At 46.4% G+C, this 21862-nt stretch overlaps 1 protein-coding gene across 3 annotated transcripts in view; it reads left to right on the forward strand.

Annotated features, from left to right (window-relative positions):
* SCN10A (sodium voltage-gated channel alpha subunit 10) overlaps positions 1-21862 on the forward strand; it is an 82905-nt gene that overhangs the window by 50319 nt on the left and 10724 nt on the right. For 2 of the 3 annotated variants that reach the window (XM_045555659.1, XM_045555668.1), the window contains 8 exons: positions 5375-5734; positions 7283-7729; positions 9131-9271; positions 10906-11029; positions 12044-12198; positions 15147-15320; positions 19521-19643; positions 20920-21204. In XM_045555659.1, the coding sequence (XP_045411615.1) occupies positions 5375-5734; positions 7283-7729; positions 9131-9271; positions 10906-11029; positions 12044-12198; positions 15147-15320; positions 19521-19643; positions 20920-21204 (1809 nt within the window). The remainder of the gene's footprint in view (positions 1-5374; positions 5735-7282; positions 7730-9130; positions 9272-10905; positions 11030-12043; positions 12199-15146; positions 15321-19520; positions 19644-20919; positions 21205-21862) is intronic. The other variant, XM_045555665.1, reaches the window with a different exon arrangement.

A 21862-nucleotide genomic window follows, 5' to 3' on the forward strand; every position in this document is an offset into this window, starting at 1 on the left:
TTTTGGAACAGTATATTGAAAATGTTCCTATGTGCTTGAAAGGAATGTATCTTCTGCAGTTGTAGGGTGCAATACTCTGTATATAACTAGTAGGTAGAGAAAGTTCATTGTATGGGACATACATTCTATATCCTTGCTTATTGTCTGCTGCTTGTTCTAGCAATTACTGAGACGATGATGTATAAAAATACCTCTCGTTATGATTATAGTGTGGTCTGTTTCTCCTGTGGTTCTGTCTTGAGGCTGTATTATTAATGCATATTTAATAATATTATTATGTATAAAATTATACATATTTTAAGTTGTTATAACTTCCTAGTAAAGTGAAACTTGTAGCATTAAGATTGACCTTCTTTTTCTTTAGAAATGTTTTTTTGCCTCAAAAAGGTCTTTTTTGCCTGATGTTTATGAAATAACCCTGCTTTCTTTGGTTTAGAATTCACCATATACATTTTTACCCATGAATTTACTTCCAGTCATGTATCCTTAGGGTTTTTATGTCTCTTGCAAATAGCATACAATCAGATTTTGGATTCTTATTCATTTGTGACAATCCAATCTTTGTCTTTTAGCCAAAGCATTTAGTCTACTCATTTATGGTGAATACTGATGTGTTTGGATATGTGTCCATCATTATATTTGAGGCTTTCTGTTTGTTTTACCTGTGCTCATTCTCCTGCTCACTCTCTCTTAATTTACATTGGATTGTTTATTTTTTCTTGTCTAAATTTCCCCGTTTACTAATTTGGAAACTACTCTGTTTTTATTCTGTGAGTAGTTACCTTAGAAATTACAGCATAAGTAGTTAACTTAAAATGAAAAGTTAGCTAAAGTCTTTACCTTCCTGGACAACTTTTCATTTCAGTTATCCCTCCCCAACTTATTCTCGTGCTAAGTATTTTAATTTTATCTTGTTTTTAAAACATTTTTTTACTAATCAATGATAAATAATGTTAGCTGTTGTACAAAAGAATCCCCAAACTCAGTATCTTAACCCAATACATGTCTATTTCTCACTCATATCATAGTCTGATGCAAGCCAGGAGCTCTAGGTGAGACTCCAAGAAGTGACTCAGCCACATGTGAAGAAGGCCTGGAAAGCCTTCATATTTTGCCTCCTGCTTGTGGAAAAATGGGAATCCAAGGTCTGTTTTAAAATTTAAACAGTCAAAGTCTTCTTCAGTTAGAGATCATGGTTTGTTTTGCAATACAATTCCTTCAAAAAATTTAGATGGCTTCAGACGTCTCTTGTGCTACACACGCAAAGTGTGTTCTTTAACAAAGCTCTCAACTATTTCTTTGCTTTCCTTTCCCCTTGCCTTTCTTGCTCAAGAGAGATAGTGGCTGCACCATTACTATAATGTTGGCTAAGAGTTGCTTCATTTCATTGGAATATTTAACTGGTCTTCAACGCTCGAAGACTTAATCACATCACTTACTGTTCGGGATCTAGAAGCAGTACACTTGCCTAAGTCTTCAAAACTCTAAATTTCTGGATTCTATTTCCTTTTATTTCTTACAAACCAGAAAAATCTTTCCTAGGCTTATCTATTTCTTGTACTATCTTGAGGAACATAAACTTACACACAATACTAAGGTTTTACAAACCCTTCCCCTAGGGCTGCTTGTTCCTAAGGCTCATGTTCTGCCCTAGAATCATTGCAAACAATGCTTTTGCCACTGAATAACACATATCAACACTTTGCCTTAATCAGTTTCCTTGTTCACCACAGGATCACTAAGCTGCTGCCACACATGTGATGCCTTTAAGAAGGCAATACCCAATACCTCTTTTCAAGACACCAATTTCTACATTACTCAAGAGAAGGCTGTTCCTTTAAAAGCTTTAAAAGCTTAAAAGCTTTAAAATCTTCTCTTGGTCTTCAGTGTTCTGCAATTTCACCACAGTGTGTCTAGATGTGGATTCCTTCTTTTTTTTTTTTTTTAATAATGCTTAGGACTCCTTGACTTCTTAACTCTATAGATTTGTGATTTTCTTCAATTCTGGAAAGTTTGCAGAAATTACTGGGACAAATACAGCCTTTACTACATCCTATTTCTTCTCCTTCTGGACTTCGATTAGGTGTGTGTTCAACTCTCCCAGTCTGTCCTCTGTCTCTAACACCTTTTTGGTATTTTCCATCTTATGTCTCTCTGGGCTGCATTCTGGATAATTTCTTCTGATATATCCTCAACCCACTATTTCTCTCCTAAACTGTGTCAAATCGGATGTGAAACTCCTCCATGAAGTTTTTAGTTTTAAGTATTATATTTTTCTTTTCTAGAAGTTTCTTTTGTAAAACTTCTTATTGTTATTTATGGTTTATTATTCTCTATACATATCTTCAAGTTTTTATTTTCCTTCTTTAAGCATATGATATCTAATTATACTGTTATTTCTGGCTAATAATTTTATTATCTGAAGACACTGGATGGCTGTTTCCACATGTATGGTTTCTCTTGGATTTCACTCACTCCTGGTGCCTCGTTCTTTCTGGTTTTGTCTGTCTGTCTGTTTGTTTGTTTTGTTTGGTGCAACCCTTAGGCACGTTTTGAGGGAATGCTTTGAGACCTGGGATGAAGGCAGGTTCCTCCAGAGAGTATTGGCATTTACTTCTGCAGGGCACTTTGTACAATTGTACTAAATTAAATTCTCAGCTTCAGATACCTACACAGTGTGAATTCCAGCGAAAATCCTGTGTGAGCACCACTTGGTGGTTCCAGATTCTCAGTGTCAACTTTCTCCCTTTACCTGGTATGCAGCACAGAGACATGCAATTTTCCTTGCGTTCTCCTGGGCTTCTGCTTAGTTTCTCTTTACATGGAGGGTATAGCTCTTTGGGATCTAGTCTTAACGCAAGGAGAAATTCCTGTTACACTCACTACCTTGGGCAAGCCCTGGACTGTCTCCTGCTCCCCGTACCTCATGAGACCATTAAAAACTACACTTAGAGTCATTCCATTTTGCAAATGTGTTCAGAGAAAAAGCTGGCTTCAGCAATCTGTTTATCTCTCTGAATTCCCATATTTATTTAATTTTTGGCTGAAAAATCGCTTACGTTATTGGCAGATCATCAGTGCACTTAAGATTTTATTACCCAGCATTTGTAGATGATGGAAAGGGGGCCCCAAAGGGGATCCAACATGCTCTGCCATGTTACCCTGTCTTCTGAAATATTTTACAATGCACAGCCCATTTCGTCAGCAAGTGGTGACCTCCCAGTAGAGGACAGGTATTAGACTTTCTTCTCATTCTACTCTAGAAGTAAAGCATTCTCACTGAAGTTGAAAATATAGTAAGGTTCAACTCTAAGATTAGAAATTGACTTCAAGGCAGTTTCTATCCAAGTATATGCAGTTACCAACTTGGTTTATTTCTTTTCAGTCTTTTTTCCCACTAAATAGAAGTTTTTATATTAATTCTGAGATTCACTAGAGAAATAATTAATTAAATGTGAAGGAATATTCAGCAACTACTAAAAGTAATTATTTATAAATTATTATGTAACAACATGAAGACAGTCTTTAGATGTAATGCTAAGCGGGGCAAAGACTACAGAAAACAAGTGGCTGGGGGCAGAGGCAAAGGACCTGGGAGCATGGGTGCAGGTGGGGCTGCTCTCCTGGACACTCATTCTAGGCATCAGCAAGAGCCAGCTGAGTGCCAGCAGCGGGCACTGTGCAAATGTGTGTTGACTGATGAAGAATAGGAGCCCCAAGCCCAGAAATCTCTGGAACAGCAAGTGGAGAGATCCTATTTTCTTGCCCTTTACAAAGACAAAAAAAAATTAATAGAAGATGACTCAATTCATACCCTATAATGAGAATTGTACACAACTTGCTTTCGGCTTAGTATAAGCTTTGTTATGGACAACAAACTGCTGTCTAAGAAGGCTCTCTATTAAATAAGGAGACTCTAATATTAATTTATAAATTCCTCTCCCTCTCAACTAAGGAGCCAGTGGAAACCGTCAGCCAGGTGTGATTAAGGCAAGGGGCAACGCCTACTGTTTGTGCTCAGATGCCAGAGAGCACGTTCATGTGCCCCTCACAGTCCCCAGTCGTGCCCCCAGGGCTTTGTGGTGCAGCAGGTGGCTGTTACCCCATGTCAGGCCCTATACCGGCCTCTGCTTCTGCACTTGCTCAGAGTTCACTATGAAAATGGAGACTTATTAACTGTGTTGTTAAGGAAATTCTGCATTCCCCCAATACCCTCCACAAAAGAGGTCTAGTTTCTATGTGCAATTTTTATTTGTGTTTATCGGCTGTTTCTGTGACCAATTCACATGTGTTTTAAGCTCTGCTTTTGTATGAGGAGAGTAACTTGCAGTTAGGTCTTAGGTGAACATGGACCCCCTGACCCTCATCACAGAGAGTGGTGCATATGGTATTGACTGCATAGGAGGATTAAACCTCCCTTGGATTTGCTACTCACTGCCGTGTGAGTGACAAAATTGTTGCTGCGCTGTTCTGTTCGACACAGCATCCCAGCACCTGAGCCAGACGCCCTGGCTCTTAGCAGTTGCTCCATAAACACACTTTGGCTGATTGGACTGGCAGTCAAGTCCAGATATTTCTTTCTAACAAATTAGAAAACCATACAAATATATTTTTAAGTGTTTATACGTTTTTATGCATGGAGATTTTGCTCTCTTGTGGGACTTAGAATATTTGCGTTTACAATAAACTCTATTTGAGTCTCTGTCTTGTCTCAGTAACTAAGCCATTAGTTCCATGAAGGAGCCCAGATACCTTTCTTCATACACCTCGTAGGCTAGCACAGTTCCGTGCACCTGTGTGGCTGGCGTGCAATAAGGTGGTTAGGTTTGTGGCTCAGTTAAATAAATATGTGAATGCTGGGTCCGTGAAATCATAGACACCTGCAATTTCAGAACAACAGAGGATGTGCACTGCCCTAAGTTGAGAAATGCCCTAAGAGGTGGTACACAAATACTTATCCAATGCAGTGGGGCATGCCCTACCCAAAGGAGGCTAGCTAGCCTCTCTTCAGGTCCAAAGTGAGCTTATTCTCACTTATCTGTGAGTCCTATCATACCCCTTAGAATAGGCACATTCAGGAGGGATCAGGCCTCAGGCTATAGAACAGCATAAAGATGGCAAGACCACCACCCCAATATAAGACCCCCGACTTTGCCACAGTCAATGGAGCACATTGATACTTAGGGACCATAGAAGGCTGAGCATAGTTTTTAGTAACTTATGGGGAAAAAGGGCTCTGGAAGCAACTTCCAGGGAATGCCCTGTCTTAACCAATGCTTTGTTTTTCCCAGACCTTTGGTTTCCAGCCAAGACTTCAGATGAAAGGTAGTGAGCACAGCCGCCCGGACCTGACACAGTTTCTGTTTCTCTGCAGCTGCGAGTCTTCAAGCTGGCCAAGTCCTGGCCAACCTTAAACACACTCATCAAGATCATCGGAAACTCGGTGGGGGCTCTGGGGAACCTCACCATCATCCTGGCCATCATTGTCTTTGTCTTCGCTCTGGTTGGCAAGCAGCTCCTAGGGGAAAACTACCGCATCAATCGGGGGAAAATCTCCGCGCCCGATGAAGATTGGCCCCGCTGGCACATGTACGATTTCTTCCACTCCTTCCTGATCGTCTTCCGGATCCTCTGTGGAGAGTGGATTGAGAACATGTGGGCCTGCATGGAAGTCGGCGACAAATCCATCTGTCTTGTGCTTTTCTTGACAGTGATGGTGCTGGGAAACCTGGTGGTGAGTGGCGAGCCGCACTGGGGCCACTGTCTCATGGGCACGGATGAGGCTTCGGGGTTATCCTAAAAAGCTTTGATGTTCCACATTTTTATGCCCATATTGCACCTCCCTGGTTGAAGAGTTTTTGAGGTTTTCAAAGTCGTGTGGGGCACCTTATAAGAAGTGTGTCTTAGGAGGCAGCCTGGCTTTCAGGAATAAGCACAGGCTACCGGAAAGACCTGGTATAGAATCTCAGCCCTTCCATTTACTAGATGGGTGACCCAGGGCAAGAGACTTAATCTCCCCAAGCTCCAATTTCCCTAAAACAAAGAAAATAATGCTTACTCAATGGGTTTACTGAAGAATTAAATTACAGGAGATGACATATGCAAATTGCCTAGTGCAGTGTCTGGGCTGCAGCAGGAACTCAATAAATGGTAGTTGTTGTTAAAGGAAAAATTTCGTTGCTCACTCTAGCGGGGCTCAGATGTTATTTTTCTTCAGGGGAGTAAGAGCTGACCGATTTCTCCAAGCTGCACAGATGCAAACTAGGAGCATAGGTGCTGCCACAATTAGACAAGACACAAGAGAGAACCTGGGTCATGGAGAACATCCACGGCCACAATGACAACAGCAACATCTACCCCCCCATTTGGGGGGATCCCCTCTGGAGACATGCCTACCAGTTAGCCCCAACACTCTTCTCTGTCCCAGCCTGGCCCTCAACCCTCAGCTTGTCCCCACCCACTCTGGTCACAGGGGTCCCTGCCCTCCCTGCACTGGCTGGCTGTGTGGGAGAATGTGGTCTTCCAGAAGCCCCTGTCGCATAGCCGGGAAAGTCAACCAACTTGGGCTCCTTTCTCAGAATCGTTTTACAGAGAGGAGAAAGCTAAACCAAGAGAAGGGGTGAAACAACAAATCCAGACCCTTCAAAGTCTTTCCACCCTGGCCCCTGAGCTAGAGATGCCTTCTGCCTACATCTTCTGCCTGAGTGCAGGGCTGCCTGAAAGCCCGTCCTTCCAGGCTGGGCTCACCACCCCTGCAGAGCCACAGGTGCCCCTTGCTCTCAGACAGGACATTTGCCTCTGAGCACTTATTTTACATCCTTCGTATCATTCTGTCTTCACAGTCACTCTGAAAGGTAGAGAGTCCCTACTCCCTGCTCACAAGTGGAGAGTATGAAGGTGGGAGCAGCGAGGAGATGTGCCCAAGATTCTGGAGTCAGGAATAGAGGCTGGGGCTTCGGCAGATGAGGGTGGTCCCAGGGCAGGCCCATGCCTGCTCCTCTCTGTTGGCCCTAAATGTCCCTTTTCTCAGCAGTGTGATCCTCCACCCTGGTGGAGAATGTGCTTTCAAGCCTTGTCCCCATGAGGCAGGGCACTGTGGCACATCCTCACGGCTCCCCTCCGCTGCTCTCGGAGTGTCCACTCTTATAGGAGAGAAAGCAGCCCCGGTGGGCAGGGGAGGCCCAGGCTGTGGCTGTCCTGCCATCCAGCTGCTGACCTGGTGGGCCGAGGTGGGGCTCAGCTCATCGATTGATTGATCTTCCCTTCTGTTCCTTCTCTTCAGGTGCTTAACCTGTTCATCGCCCTGCTGTTGAACTCTTTCAGTGCCGACAACCTCGCAGCCCCAGAGGACGATGGGGAGGTGAACAACCTGCAGGTGGCCCTGACACGGATCCGGGTATTTGGCCTTCGCACCAGGCAGGCCCTTTGCGGCTTCTTCAGTAGGCCCTGCCTGCTCCCCCGGCCCAAGGTAGAGCCCGAGCTGGTGGTGAAGCTTCCCCTCTCCATCACCAAAGCCGAGAACCACGTTGCTGCCAATGCCGTCCTGGGGAGCCTGGGAGGGCTCCCGGCACCCAGAGGCCCCAGGGATGAGTACAGTGACTTCATCACCAACCCCAATGTGCCGGTCTCTGTGCCCATTGCTGAGGGTGAATCTGATCTCGATGACTTGGAGGATGATGGTGAGGAGGATGCTTGGAGCTCCCAGCAGGATGTGATCCCCAAAGGGCAGGTAAGAGTTCTTCCCGTGGGAGAGCCACAGGAAGTGGGGAGGGGCCTCAGGGCTGGGGCCCAGGGAAGAAGGGAAATTACGATAAAGAGGTTTCCCAATATCAGGGCTGGCACAGCCTGGAAGAGCCCCTGCCTGGCAAGCCAGGCATAGGAGTCCTTGACATAAAGACGCTTAAACCGTGCCAGCCTCTCCAGAGGAGGAAGCATTTGAGCAGGGCCTGGAGGAAAGGTCAGAAATCCCCAGACAGGCAACAGGGCAGGGAGGGAGGGGCAGCAGGAGCCCCAGGCCACTCTGAGGCGCTTGGGAATCATCTTTCACACACCTGCCCTATTCGCTCTGCCCAACCAGGCTCTGTGTGTGAGATGCTAACGAGATTCCTTTAAGGACAGGATGCTGTCCAAGAGCAAGTGTCATCTAATCTTCATCGGCATTCAAGGAAGTCCCCATTGTTACATGACTCATTTAGCCAGCTTTTCCCAATGAGTTTTGTTATAGGAAATGACACTTATTCCTTTTGACACCAACAAATTTAAAGCACATTTAAGCCTATTGATAATACATATTTTTAAATATTTTGCACTGTTACTTGCTACCGTAAGCTGATATGTCAACCCCCAACCCTCATCAACCTTTTGTCAGTGGCTCAGGGCATGCACTTCCACACAATGTGGGAAGGCAGGGGTCCCTGTGGGGCCTCAGGGACGTGCAGAGCTGCTGGCCAGGCCACTAAGTGGCCTCGGAAAGCTGTGCTTTGAGTCTGTAGCTCTTCCATAGCCTTCTTCCCTGCAGCTGTCACTTGTGTTCCAGCAGCTGCTGTTATCAACTGCCATATTTTACATGCCTTTGTCTGGGTGACAGCCGAGGGCAGGGCATCACCAACCCAGAGTAAAGGACATGAACTCTGTGACGGTTGTCTGCCACTCAGAAGCATTTTCAGTTACTTTGGAGTTCTTGAGGGGGCTCCAGATGGCCAAGTTCAGTACTAATGTGACCTCTTAACATGTAATAGTGGTCATGGCTAACATCTGTTGAGCCATGCACTTCATGCAAAGTGTTTTACAAGAACTAACATATTTAGTCATCAGAATAACTGAATGAGGTAGATCCTGCCTTCTCAATTTTGCAGATTGGGAAAATGAAAATCAGAGGGGTTAAATAATTTGTCTAAGGTCACACACCTTGTGAGTAATGGAGTCAAAAGTTCAGCACAGATCTATCTGGTAGAGTCTTTGTGCTCACTTCATACAAGTGCATGTATGCGTGTATATTAGTTGCATGTGTATTAGTTGCATATATGAGGTCCTTGGCTCTGGCAGTCTGTGATGTGCAAGATCCCTTTAAATTTAGAACTGGTCATCTAAGGCTGGGGCCAGGTGCCCAGGTGGGACACTCTCGCACCAGCAGGAGCAGCTGCAGCAAGTCGAGAGGTGTGAGCACCACCTGCCACCCAGGAGCCCAGGCTCTGGAATGTCATCCGAGGACCTGAATCCATACCTGGGTGAGAAGTGGAAAGAGGAGGATGTTCCCCAGGCCCCTGCAGAGGTAGGTATGTGAGCTTTCTGGAGAGGTTGAACTGCCAGCCAGACACTGACCAGTGGGTGGGTGGATGCTGGAGGGTGGGCGTAGTGGTGGGGTAACTCAGACTGCCTCAGACATACAATCTCATTTCTCATCCTGGGAATTGTTTAAGTCCCTCCCAACCTCTGGCTAATCAGGACAATTTTAGCTTTCACCATGCCATCACCACGATCTCACTCCAGGCTGGTGATAGGGCTGGGAAGAAAGAGTGAGGCTCCACAAGTCATGGGACCTAGGACCAGTTCCTCAACATCTCCGAGCCTCCGTTTCTTCGTCTACCAAACTGAATGGTAATGTCTATTTGGTACGATCATTTTGAGGCTTAAATGAGATGCTGCTTGTCAAATGTTTAGCTCCTACCCAAAATGAAGTAAGTGCCCAGAAAATGACAGCCAAGAAAAAAGGAAACAAAAGACAATACACAAAGAAAGTCAAAAATCTTTCAGAGCCAGCAGATAAAAGTTGGAGGTGTTGGCACATGAGGGAGTCTTCCCCTGTGACTCTCCTCCGCTTTCTTTTGTCCACACGATTTTCTCTAGCCAAAAACAGGCTGAGGCTGGGACAGGCTGTCTATAGGTGAATGGTGAACTGACAGCTTTACAGAGACTGAGCAGGAAGAATTGGGGTTTAGGATCATCTTGTAAGAGGTAAAAATACACTTTGTGGTTTCGCTTACAAATCTTTGAAGAAAACAAGTTATAGGGAAAGAGGTGTCTATTAAGGTTTAGTATCTTTAATATCGCTGTCTTAAATTCAAGAATTTAATTTGACACCTAGCCGCTGAGTGCTGACTGTGTGACAGGCACTGGGCTTGGCAAAGATAAGGAAGCCGTAATTCATCCCCAAACTTATCAAGCTCTTCAGCCTGAGGAATGTCAGCTACTGGCTGCATGCCCCAGGCAGGGCTAACCACAGTGGGGTAGGATAAGAGGGTGAACTGAGACCCCAAGGGGTGGACACAAACCACTTGGCTCCCACTGAGTGACGGTTGTCCCGTTTTGCACGTGGATGTCGTGTTTCCTTCTATGAGTTCTAAGAACTCCCTGGCTAGTTTTCCCTACTCAATGTTTTCAGTACACAACTTCTGGGTGTTGGCTTTGGTTTTGTTTTTGTTTTCTTGTCCATGACCCTGGCTAGGCAGGGAGGGACCTGAGAGCGACAGATGGGGACCCGCCCCACCATTTGGGTCCATTAGCCAAGCTATCAGGTTTACTAATATGAGAGCAGCTTCAACTCCTAATTGAATTCATCTGGAGACATTATAGGGCTGGAGCTGCCAGGAGGGCAGCAGGCCCCTGCAGCATTGCTCCGTGATTAAATATTCAAGCACAGAGAATGCTGAGAGTCGTTATGGGTGTAATTACGGTGTCTCGGGCCATCGCCAGCTCTCCATCAGGGGCCTGGGGGTTTACAGCCTCTCACAGCTAAGTCTCTGGGGCTTCAGGGAGAGCATCAGTGTTCCTGGCCTCAGCTGGCGAGGCACCAGACATGGGACCAGCAGTGGGCCTGGGCCACGAGGGCTCTTGGCCAGCCAGACCTGCAGATTCCCCGGGCCCCTCCGAGAGTTGAGTTCACTGCCCTGGGCTTCTGCCCTGCAGGGAGTGGACGACACAAGTTCCTCGGAGGGCAGCACGGTGGACTGCCCGGACCCTGAGGAGATCCTGAGGAAGATCCCTGAGCTGGCAGATGAACTTGAAGAACCAGAGGACTGCTTCACAGAAGGTAAAGGGGCAACCGCCAGCCTCCTCACACTGACGTGAATAAGGACCAGAATCCAGTTCAGCAAACATGCACCTGTGCACCTCTGCGTCCAGAGCCCTGGCCTGGAGTCCACAGGGACAGACAAGCAGGGCCCCTCACTGCCTCACTCCCAGGCTGGAGGGTGCCAGCATCAGACGCAGGTGCCACAACTGGTAGCTGCCTGGCTGCAGTGTCTGCATCTCATGCCGTGGCAGACACGGCAGGCAGGTGCTGTGCCTTCCTCATCACCCTGAGTTACAACCAGACCTCTTGAGGTTGGAAAGAGAGAAGGTAGTCACCACCATACACACCACCAAAAACTCTTGATTTGGGCCATCCAGGACCCAGAGGAGGGCCATGGCGTGTCTGTTTCCCTCATCTTTTGAGTAACTCTTAAAGGCAGAATCTGTATCTTATTCTTTTTCCTCAACGTTTAGAACAGCGAGGCACATTACATTCTCCATAAACATTTGTGCAGTGAATGAACAAGTAGTTCATACTATGAGGGTAATTGTGGCCTCGATAATTTTTAAATAGAAATTTTTTTAAAAACCACTTCATCGAGTTTCTAGTTTTCACTTGACCCAGGGCTGGGCTGGGCTGGGCTGGACTCAGGCCCCATCCCAGCCGTGTGGTAGCCCCTCGATTCAGCTTGGGCTCAAAGCTCAGTCCCTAGGACACCACCAGGCCCATGCCCCATGGCTTGTCACTCTTCCAGGTATAGGTGGGCTTGAGGATGGGGGCCACTGGTATCTACAAGGAGGATGGTTGGGGAGGACCCAGAGTGGGTGAGACCAATGACAGGGAGGAACGTGAAGAGCTGGATTGAGGGGCCACCTGGAAGAGATCCCTTGTCCTTAATACTCCAGGAAAGAAATCTTTCCCAAAGGGGTAGCGATGGTTTCCCAACAGAGCAGTTTCTCTGCAGGGCTCGGGCAGAAATGATCCCCTTTTCCCAATGGGTCATCACTCACCATCAGCCACCTCTCCCCACAGGATGCATTCGCCGCTGTCCCTGCTGTAAAGTGGACACCACCAAGCTTCCGTGGGCCACGGGCTGGCAGGTGCGCAAGACCTGCTACCGCATCGTGGAGCACAGCTGGTTCGAGAGCTTCATCATCTTCATGATCCTGCTCAGCAGTGGCTCTCTGGTGAGGGGAGGTGCAGCCCCTGCCCTGAAGCCCCCCAGATGGGATCTCCCCTAATGCAAAGGCCCTGGAGCTGCATCAGTGGGTCTCCTGACTCCTGGGTTGAAAGTCCCCAGCTTGTGGCTAGAGGGAGAGCTGCAGCCCAGTAAGGGCCCCTCTCAGCAGCAGGGCATGCCAAGGTGCCCACGTCGCAGCCTGCTAAACCTGGCTGTAAGCATTTGAGTGACTGAGTGTATACATCCCACTTTAGGGATGGGGAAACTGAGCCTGAGAGGGTTCAAAGGACTTTTCCAAGGTCACCCAATTTGTCAGTGACAAAAGCTAACTTTGCCCTCATTTGATCTCAAAGCCTCTGTCTTTCCACCATCTGGCCTCCCAAACACACTGAGCTTACCTGAAGTCCTCTACAAAGGGAACAAGCCTTCCTTTTCTTATCAAACCACGTGCAAATCCTCTTACTCCTTCAAAACTCACAGAAGGTCATTATGATGGCACTTCTCAAAATTTAATCCCCTGGGGGTCTTGTTAAAATGCAGGTTCTGATTAAGTGGCTCCGGAGTGGGGCCTGAGAACTTGCATTTCCCACCTGCTCCCAAGTGATGCTGGCACTGCCGTCCATGAACCACACTTTGAACAACAAGGTCTCATGGCAAGATTCAGAGTTAGGAGACACTCTCTAAGCCCCTGGCCGAATGCCAGATGCTGTAGGACAGAGAAGGAAGGTTCTCTCTATACAGTGGCTTGGGCTCATTTCACAGTCCCTACCACTCATTCCAATAGATCAAGTCAGCATTGACACAGAAAGGGATCTATCATCCTTGCTTGTCCGCATTTTGTAGATGAGGCAGTTGGAGCCTCAAAACAGGAAATGACCTGCCTGGGGCCCCAGCTAGTTAGGACTAGAGCCCTCTGCTCTCCTGACTCACAGTTCCCAGGGGTTTCACTTGTTTTGCCCCTTGTGTGGCATTTACTCCCTGAAAACAATCTACCATCGGGGCACCCACTTAAATGCCAGGTTGCCCAGGAGGGGTGCCAAAACTGCACAGTGTGCAGCCTCAGCCTTAGGGAGGAGCACAGGTGAAGGACAAGGGAGGAAAATGGGGGTGGAATGACACAAAGCCAGGCGAGAAGAGGGCAGGGCCTGGTCTGCCATCTCAGGTGCAGGGGGGCAGGTATGACAGCCTCTGAGGATGCCACCTAGCAGGGGCCAAATTGCAGGGGCAAGGGGAGGCTGAACAGTGCTTTCTCCACACCTACCCCCTCTCCTTCCTGTCCTCCTGGGTAAAAATAGTAAGCTCATGTCTGCTGACCCGCTGCTTTGCACGTTAGCTCATTGGCTCGTGGGCCTTCTCTCCTTGTTCCTCGTCTCTGCTCTCCCTCCCTTCTCTCTCTCTATTCCCCTTCTCCTCACACCCCTGCTGCCACCCCTCCCTTCCCAGGGCAGCTCAGACCTGCAGCAGCTGCTCCAGCTCCAGCCCCATCCCAGCCCCCCAGCCGCTCTCCCCGTCACTCCCACCTCTGTCGCCACGGGACTGAACAAGCTGGCACCAGATTTAGTCTTTATGCTTTTACTTTGAGTACTTTTTAAAAATAACATGACAAAGTGCAAAAACAAAAAAAAAAAGAAAATACTTGGAAATTATAGAAAAAGGTAAAGAAAAATATACCCATTCTATCACTCAAAGAGAAGCTCACTTTGAAAAGATTTTGGTATACCTCCTTCCCATCCTTCTATGCACAGAATATGTAAATATTACAAAAATAAAGCCATATTTATGTATTCTGTAATTTCTCAGTAAATATTCTCAGTAAATATTTTCAAGCTATCTGATTTAATGGCTGCAACATATTCCATTATAGGAGTGTGCCATAATTTATTCAACCAATCCCTAGGTTTGCTTCTAATATGCACTGGACAGCCCTGTGTATACTCCCTCAGAGATGCTGGACAGATTCCTGTCCGAGTACTGTACACAGAACTGGAAGATAAGAAAATATGTGGGTTCAGAGGAAATCCAGCCATCGCTGATCCCACAGACAGCCCTGAAACATGAAGGGCACCACAGAGTTGTCCCACCTTGAGGCAAAAAGGACCCTTAAAAACTTTCATGTCAATGCCACTGGCTGAGGGCTGCCCCAGGGAAAGATATAACCTAAGTATTTCCTAAGGTGGACACAGTTCCCTTCAGCCAAAGAAGCCCTCAGGAAAAGGGGACATCTGCATCCATGACCTGGTAGCAGCCAACACTCCCAGAAGCTGGGGGATGAGAGCACTGGCCCCTAACGGGGACCTGGGTGGGCACCAACAGCATCCAGTGTCCTTAGGGTAAGTGCTTGAAGGCAGAATTGCTGAGCTTCAGAAATCTCTGATTTATATCACCAATTTGACCTCCCACAAGCCTGGCCTGGTTTTCACTCCTGCTGGTCACTTAGGAGTGGCAACTGCCCACAGTCACACCAACACTGGGTTTCCCCATCCTTTTTCATCTTCTCCACCCTGATAAAAGAAAAATAGCGTCTTCCTTTAATTAGAATTATTTTGATTACCAGTGAAATGGAACATTTTTCAGAGGTTTGTTGGTGATTCTTTCATTTTTGTGAACTGTCTGTGAACATCTTTTGATGCTTTTATTTTTAAACCGAGTCACTGTTAGCATCCCTTTGGTTCACTTCCAAAATTCAATGCGAGAAGGTTTCCTTTCTCACTTGCACTCAGCAATCCTGCAAGGTGTCAGCAGGGCTGCCCTTCCCACTTGGCCCTGAGGAAGTCGTGCTTGTATCTCAATATCCCACTCACCTCCCCAGAGCAGAGGCAACAAAATGCTGTGGGCAAGCTGGCTACCAAAGCTGCTCCCAAGGGCTGCGGGCAGGGCTGGCTGGGCCCTTTGCTATCGGTCTGGGCCCCAGTGCTGTGCATCTGGGCAGCCTGCCATTCTGCTCCTTTCTTCCAGGCCTTTGAAGACTATTACCTGGACGAGAAGCCCAGAGTGAAAGCATTGCTGGAGTACACCGACAGGGTGTTCACCTTTATCTTTGTGTTTGAGATGCTGCTCAAGTGGGTGGCCTATGGCTTCAAAAAATACTTCACCAATGCCTGGTGCTGGCTGGACTTCCTCATTGTGAACGTGAGTGGCTCAGTGGGCACACGTGGGTTTGGGGTCCTCACTTCTGATGAATGGCCACAGCCAGTGCAAAGGAAGCTCAGAGACCTGGCCCCCAAGGGCTACTCCAGAGAAAAGCTTTGAGCACTCAGCAGGGAGTCTGAGAATAGCCCTGCACACCTGTGAGTAGAAAAGTCCAGGCAGAACATGATTCTGATACAATGGTGACCCTCAGGTCAGTCCCCTGCTCTTAGGCCTCCATCCAGAGAGACCACTGCAGTCCTCTGCATGCTTACATCCAAGGCGAGGTGACATATGAGGCTCTCAGGGGTCTCTTGCTTCCGAAGACAGAGCTTCTGGACCCAGGGGAGCTGTGGCCGGTGAGCACAGAGAATCTGCCCACCTGCTGACTCCATGGTCCTTGGCCTCTGTACTTCAGAATCACCTGGAGAGCTCTGAAAAATACAATGAACAAACACCACTATCTCAGAGATTCTGATCTGATTGGTCTTGGGTGGGGCTAGGCATTGCCAGTGTGCAGCTGCCATGGCTGAGAGCCACTGAGCTTGTACCACTGGCTCCTCCCCAGTGGCACTGACAGGAACAGAGGGTCCCTTTGAAGAGAGAATGAGCTGGAGCTCATGTGTTCAGACTCACAGTAACCTATGGACATTAACCCTTAGACATGTGATTCCTCGGAGTCATTTCTCCCTCGTCTTAATGACCACATTGCTTTATCTCTGTCTAGGCTTCTGCCCTCTTGGCTTTGCAACATGGCTACCTGGTTATTTATTCACTGTAGTGTAGCAGAGGCTTCCTGCAAGCAGGGCAAGGCATGTGCTGTGTTTGTCTCTGCCTCCCCCACTCCAGCAGCCAGCAGCACCAAGGTCTGCACATCGGAGGTGTCAGGAAATGTGTCTGTATTTGGTGCTGGCCTCCTGAAGCTGGATGGAGTCCAGTACAGAACATTCTGTCCAGCCTCCTATGTTGGCAGGTCCTCCACAGCAGGCCTGTGCATTCAATTCTCTCCTTTCCTAACGCAAGTGCGCTAGCAGCATCAGGCCACTGTACCATAGGGATTAGCTGTGAGGCCTGAAATCTGAGTCACAGGTGATAATTTTGTGCATATAAAATAATTATTTATAAATGATGGGAAAATGTTTTCTTCTTGCTCCCCACCCCTGGTAGGGGCACAGTCACTCCTGCCTATGTAAGTCTCACTAGTTTCAGTCCTCATCACCTTAAATGGTTACCCGCTCATTCCATCCATCCTCCTGCTGATTATTCATTCCAACCATTTGTCCTTCCTTCCATATATCCCTACTTCCATCTGGCCAACATTCACTCTTCCTTTTTTCTTCCTCACAAATATCGATCCGTATTTCCTTCTTCCATCTGTCCTTCTCCACTTCCGTTCTTCAATTTGTCCATTTCCATTCTTCTTTCCATCTTCTCTTTCACCCAACCATTCATTCTAACCTTCCTTCCATCTATTCATCCATTGGTCCTTAACCTTTATATCTTTCTATCTTTCGATTCATGCTTCTATCCAACTACCTAATCATCTAACCTTCTGTCCACGCTTCATGTGTCTTCTATCTAGGAATCCTTCTATTTATTCATCTTTCCATCCATTCATTCTTCCATCTTTCTATTCTTCCTTTAACCCATTCATCTATCCTTCCTTTCTTCTACTTATCTGTTCATTCATCCCTTTCACTTCTATTCATCCATCCATTCATTCATTTAATCAACCTCCCAGTAATCCACTAATTTCTTCCGTTCATCCCTTCTATCCAACTCTTCATCTTTTCGTCATTTACCCAGCCATCATCCTTCCCCCATCCATTCATCTCATCCATCCATCCACTATTCCCTACTTCCATACTTTTTCCTTTCTCTTTGACTTCCTTCTTTCATCCTTCTGTTCACCTGTCTTCCTGTCCATATTTATTTGTCTCTGTGATCCCTTATTTTTATTTTTTAAATAATTTTTATTGTGTATATTTAAAGTATATAACATGATGTAATATGCATATTATGTATTAATATACATATTTATATATATAAGTGGTTACCATGGTGGAACATATTAACATATCCATCATCTCACATAGTTACCCACTTTTCTTCTTGTGTCAAGAGCAGCTATAATTATTTATTTAGTAAAAATCCTGAATACAATATACTATTATTAACTATAGTCCTTGTGTTGTACGTTAGATCTGTCCTATCCACCTTTGTATCCTTTAATCCATCCTTCTATCCAATCATCCTTCAACTTTCCATCCAGTTGTTTTTCTTTCTTTTTTTCCTTCCTTCCATCCATCCCAACATGTTTCTACCTTTTCTTCCATTTATCAAACGCCTATTTATAACTACTGAATACAGGATTGTCTTATGAAGTGTTCTAAAAGAGACAAAAGCACGAAATAAATGCTCCCTATCTCCAGATGTTTACACTTTAGTCTTCTTGCAGACACAACACAGACAGGAAAATACATGCATTATAAGGGGGGATGTGGTGAGCACTGTTGGGGACAATTAGTGCCTTGGGGACACAGAGATATGAGCCTTCCTCCACTCATGAGGTGGACTGGTTGAGAAGGCTTCACGTGGGAGGTGGCATTAGATGCAGGATGTAGAAATGAGGAGAAGCAAGGAGGTGCAAAAAGAACTGGGGAGCGCTAATCTTAGCTAAAGGATGACCCTGAGTGAAGGTAATGATGCAAGTGTGTCCAGGGAACAGTTTGACTTGGTAGAATGTATAGGTAAAATATAACTGGAAAACTAGATTGTAACCATATAATACAGGTTAAGGAGGGTAGAGCCTACCCTGAGGGTCTGAGAATGGTAAAGTACCAGGTGAAGGTTGGCAGTAAGAGAGAGAGATGATCATAATCAGATTTGCAGTGGAGACTGGATGGATGGATGCAATACTGGGGCCTGGAAACCAGTTGGGTGGCGAGTGCCCTGAGCTATGGGAATGGAGCTGGACCTGGGTGGGTGGGCTTTGCTGGAGAGGTGGCAGCCCCTATCTGCCCCAGCTACAGATTTCACACATGAGGCAGGCTTCTGCAGGGCTAAGCAAAAGACTGAATAGGGTGCAGCATGGAACTGGCCCTGAACCTCCTTCTCTCAGCCAGCTAGGCAGCTGGGCACCACCTGCTGGTGTCTGGAGCCTTGCAGGAATAAAGGGGAAGGGGGTCTCTCCCATTCCAATTCTTTGTACTGGTGGAATAAGCCACCCATTCAGAGAATGGGCATTGTTTAAGGTTGTTGCACCCAAGTGGAAAGCCCTCCCATTCTGAAGTTCCTGTGTACATCCCACCTAGCTCCCAGGAGAAGCTGGGTCTGAATTCATCCCACCATCCATGGTGCAGCTAGGGCCTCATGGGACTGCAGCACACCCTTCATGAGGCTCAAGCCTATACATATGGTGTCTTCTTGGCACCTTCAAATTCCTAGAAAGGGTGACCATTTTTCCACATTAGTTTGCAGTCCTAGGTCCACAACTTAAAGAAAACTGACAGACCAACAGGGGCTCATAACTCAGTCATTTTGTCTCAGATATCTACTGAAGTCAGATCTCATGGACCCATGCCAGTCACTCTTACTGAAGAACTGAAGAGCTGTGAGAACTCTGGAATTCTTAGTCTGACTTCTTCATTTTACAAGGGGTGAAAGTACCCTAAGCTTGCAGGGCATTGACCCATGGTCACAGAAAAATCAAGAATCAAGTGGGAATTAGACCCCACCTAGACCAAGATTCTTTCCACCCCACCTTTCTGAGCAAATATAATTGAGACAAACTTTACATCCCTCACAATAGCCCCCATGAAGGGACTTCATCTCTCCAAGTATCTGAAAGTCAATCAAAGTTTCAAAGTTGGTGGGACCTGGCTGGTTCCCCGAGAGGGAAAGGAAGGTGATCTGATAGGCCGGGAGCTTGGCCACCTACATAGTGATGTGGGAATAGTGACACGGGAGACTGAGTTTTTCTTGTCCAGATGTTCAAATGACAGATGAATGAAATATTTAATAAAAGGGAAGGGACTGAACTCTTTCTAGACCTCTCACTGCTATTTGTAATAAGGTGGGAGCTAGGACAAAGGCTTAAAGGAGTAGAGGTGGGAAGCTGGGCAGAGACTTCCTGTTTCCTTCCACCACAACTGCCTTTCTGGACCCCTAGTGTGATTTGTTTGCTCTCTCTCCTACTCTCAGATCTCACTGACAAGCCTCACAGCGAAGATCCTGGACTATTCTGAGATAGCTCCCATCAAAGCCCTTCGGACTCTCCGTGCCCTGAGGCCGCTGCGGGCTCTGTCTCGATTTGAAGGCATGAGGGTAAGACCCATCTGAAAACTTCTCTGATCTGCAGCATTTGGTAATCCTTGCCCACTTAACACCCTCTGTACCACCAACCACGAGCTCCAGGCCACACCTCCAAAGGTCAGTTGTGAGTCTTCACTTCCTTCTCTGACTTCGGTGGTGCTGCATGTCCTAACTCTCCTAGTTCTCCTTTAAGTCTCTTTGTGGGCCCCTCTTTCCTTGTCACCCATAAATAGCACAGCCACCAGGACCCAGACCTTACTTTTGCTCTTAGTGAAGTGATTCCAATTTATGGTTCCACAAGCATCTATTATCTCAGTCTCCCAATTCTGCCTCTACTTCTTATTCCTGACATCTCCAGAACATACCAAGTACTCTGTCTCTCCATGACAAATGAGTCTTTCCTCTAACACTCCATTGAAGTGCAGTGACATCCTCAGCTCAGCACCTCAGCCACCGCTCATTGGAATTCATCTTCTCTCCAACCTGTCTCAGTCATCAGGTCCTGTGGATTTCTCCCTTCCATCCACATTTCCTCATCCATCCCTGTCAGCTTCCACCTTGCCCTCACAGCCTCCCTCAGGATGAATGCCCACAGCCTGAGCCTTGTCTGGGGACTGGTGATTGTCCTTGTCCCTTCCTCCTGATCACAAAAGCCTTCCAGAGCAGAAAGTGAGGTTTTGCTTTGTTCCACCATCATTGGTTCAAAGCAAGTCCACTTCATAAGCAAAAGTGGACTTTTGAAATTAACTTGTACCTTTACAAACAGGTACCTTTATTAGCTAGAAGTTTAAGATTGAAATAGTTTAAACTTTATTTTATTTTATATCCAGGTCCTTGTTTGCAGATTTACAAATGAGCAAGTTTGTGAATATGGATTTAGGTTTTCAGTAATTCTTGATCAAAGTATTCTTTAAACTGTATTTTGTGTATTGTGTTCAAGGAGAATAAAGCAAGGTTCTAGAAGTCTACATGTATAAGTACAACACACATACTCACACCCCTAAATGAGTATGTTTGTGCTTATAACCTCATATAGCTCCTCAATGCTGAGGAAAGACACTAAAACCTGCCCTGAACAAGGTTTAGGGAAAAAGCTTTAAACCCATCTTCAGCTGGCCAGTATCTCTCGGTCTTCTGAGGCTGAATTATTGCACTAATTAAACCACTTTTCTTCTTGCATCCAAAGGCCACTGGCTCATGAAGCAGCCTGAATGAGTGTACAAATGGGACCCAGCAGGGAGGACTAGGACATTTTGGGAGTTCCAGGTCCTTTTCTCTTTCCCACCAGGTGGTGGTGGATGCGCTGGTGGGTGCCATCCCGTCCATCATGAATGTCCTCCTCGTCTGCCTCATCTTCTGGCTCATCTTCAGCATCATGGGCGTGAACCTCTTCGCAGGGAAGTTTGGGAGGTGCATCAACACCACCAAGGAAGATTTTTCTCTTGTGCCTTTGTCAATTGTGAATAACAAGTCTGATTGTGTGATTCAAAACTACACCAGCAACTTCTTCTGGGTCAATGTGAAAGTCAACTTTGATAATGTTGCAATGGGTTACCTTGCACTTCTTCAGGTGGTGAGTCAACCATGACATCAACCATGTCTATTTCTTTGGCTACTCAATAAAATGGAGAGTCTGAGGTCTCCCAGAAGATGCTATATAGAGACTTAGCAAGGGTTAGCACTGAGTGAGAACTGAGGTCATTCCCTATTCTTACAGACTACACCACGAAGCTAGAGGGCCTTATTAATGAGTGTGACCTCACACTGGGGCAGTTAGACAAGTGTGGGCTCACAGAACAGAATAAAAGGATGGAGTTGCCATAGGATTTCATCAGGTGATGACATAGAACATATTACCTGTACAAAATAGGCATGGCATAGCCACATGTTCAGTCTTCTACTTCACATCATTCCTTAGGTGATAATTAATTATGTCTAATTAAGTCTATTGTAGTGATAGATAATGTCAGTGACAATGACAGTCAAACACATTCACATTTTCTTTCACCATTCATTCATTCATCGCTTGCCTTCATCCACTTGTTCATTCAGCCCTCTATTCATTCAAGTGTTGATACAATAACTTATACATTTTCCATGCAGTTACCCAGGTGTTCCTGCATTCTATCATGTGTTCATGCATTCATTCAACAAACAATCTCTGAGCAGCTATGGTGTGCCACACACTGTGCTCAGCCCTGGGAGATACAGTCAGAACTGGCTCCAGGCAC

This window comes from Lemur catta, chromosome 1, assembly GCF_020740605.2.
Source record: "Lemur catta isolate mLemCat1 chromosome 1, mLemCat1.pri, whole genome shotgun sequence".
NCBI classification, from domain to species: domain Eukaryota; kingdom Metazoa; phylum Chordata; class Mammalia; order Primates; family Lemuridae; genus Lemur; species Lemur catta.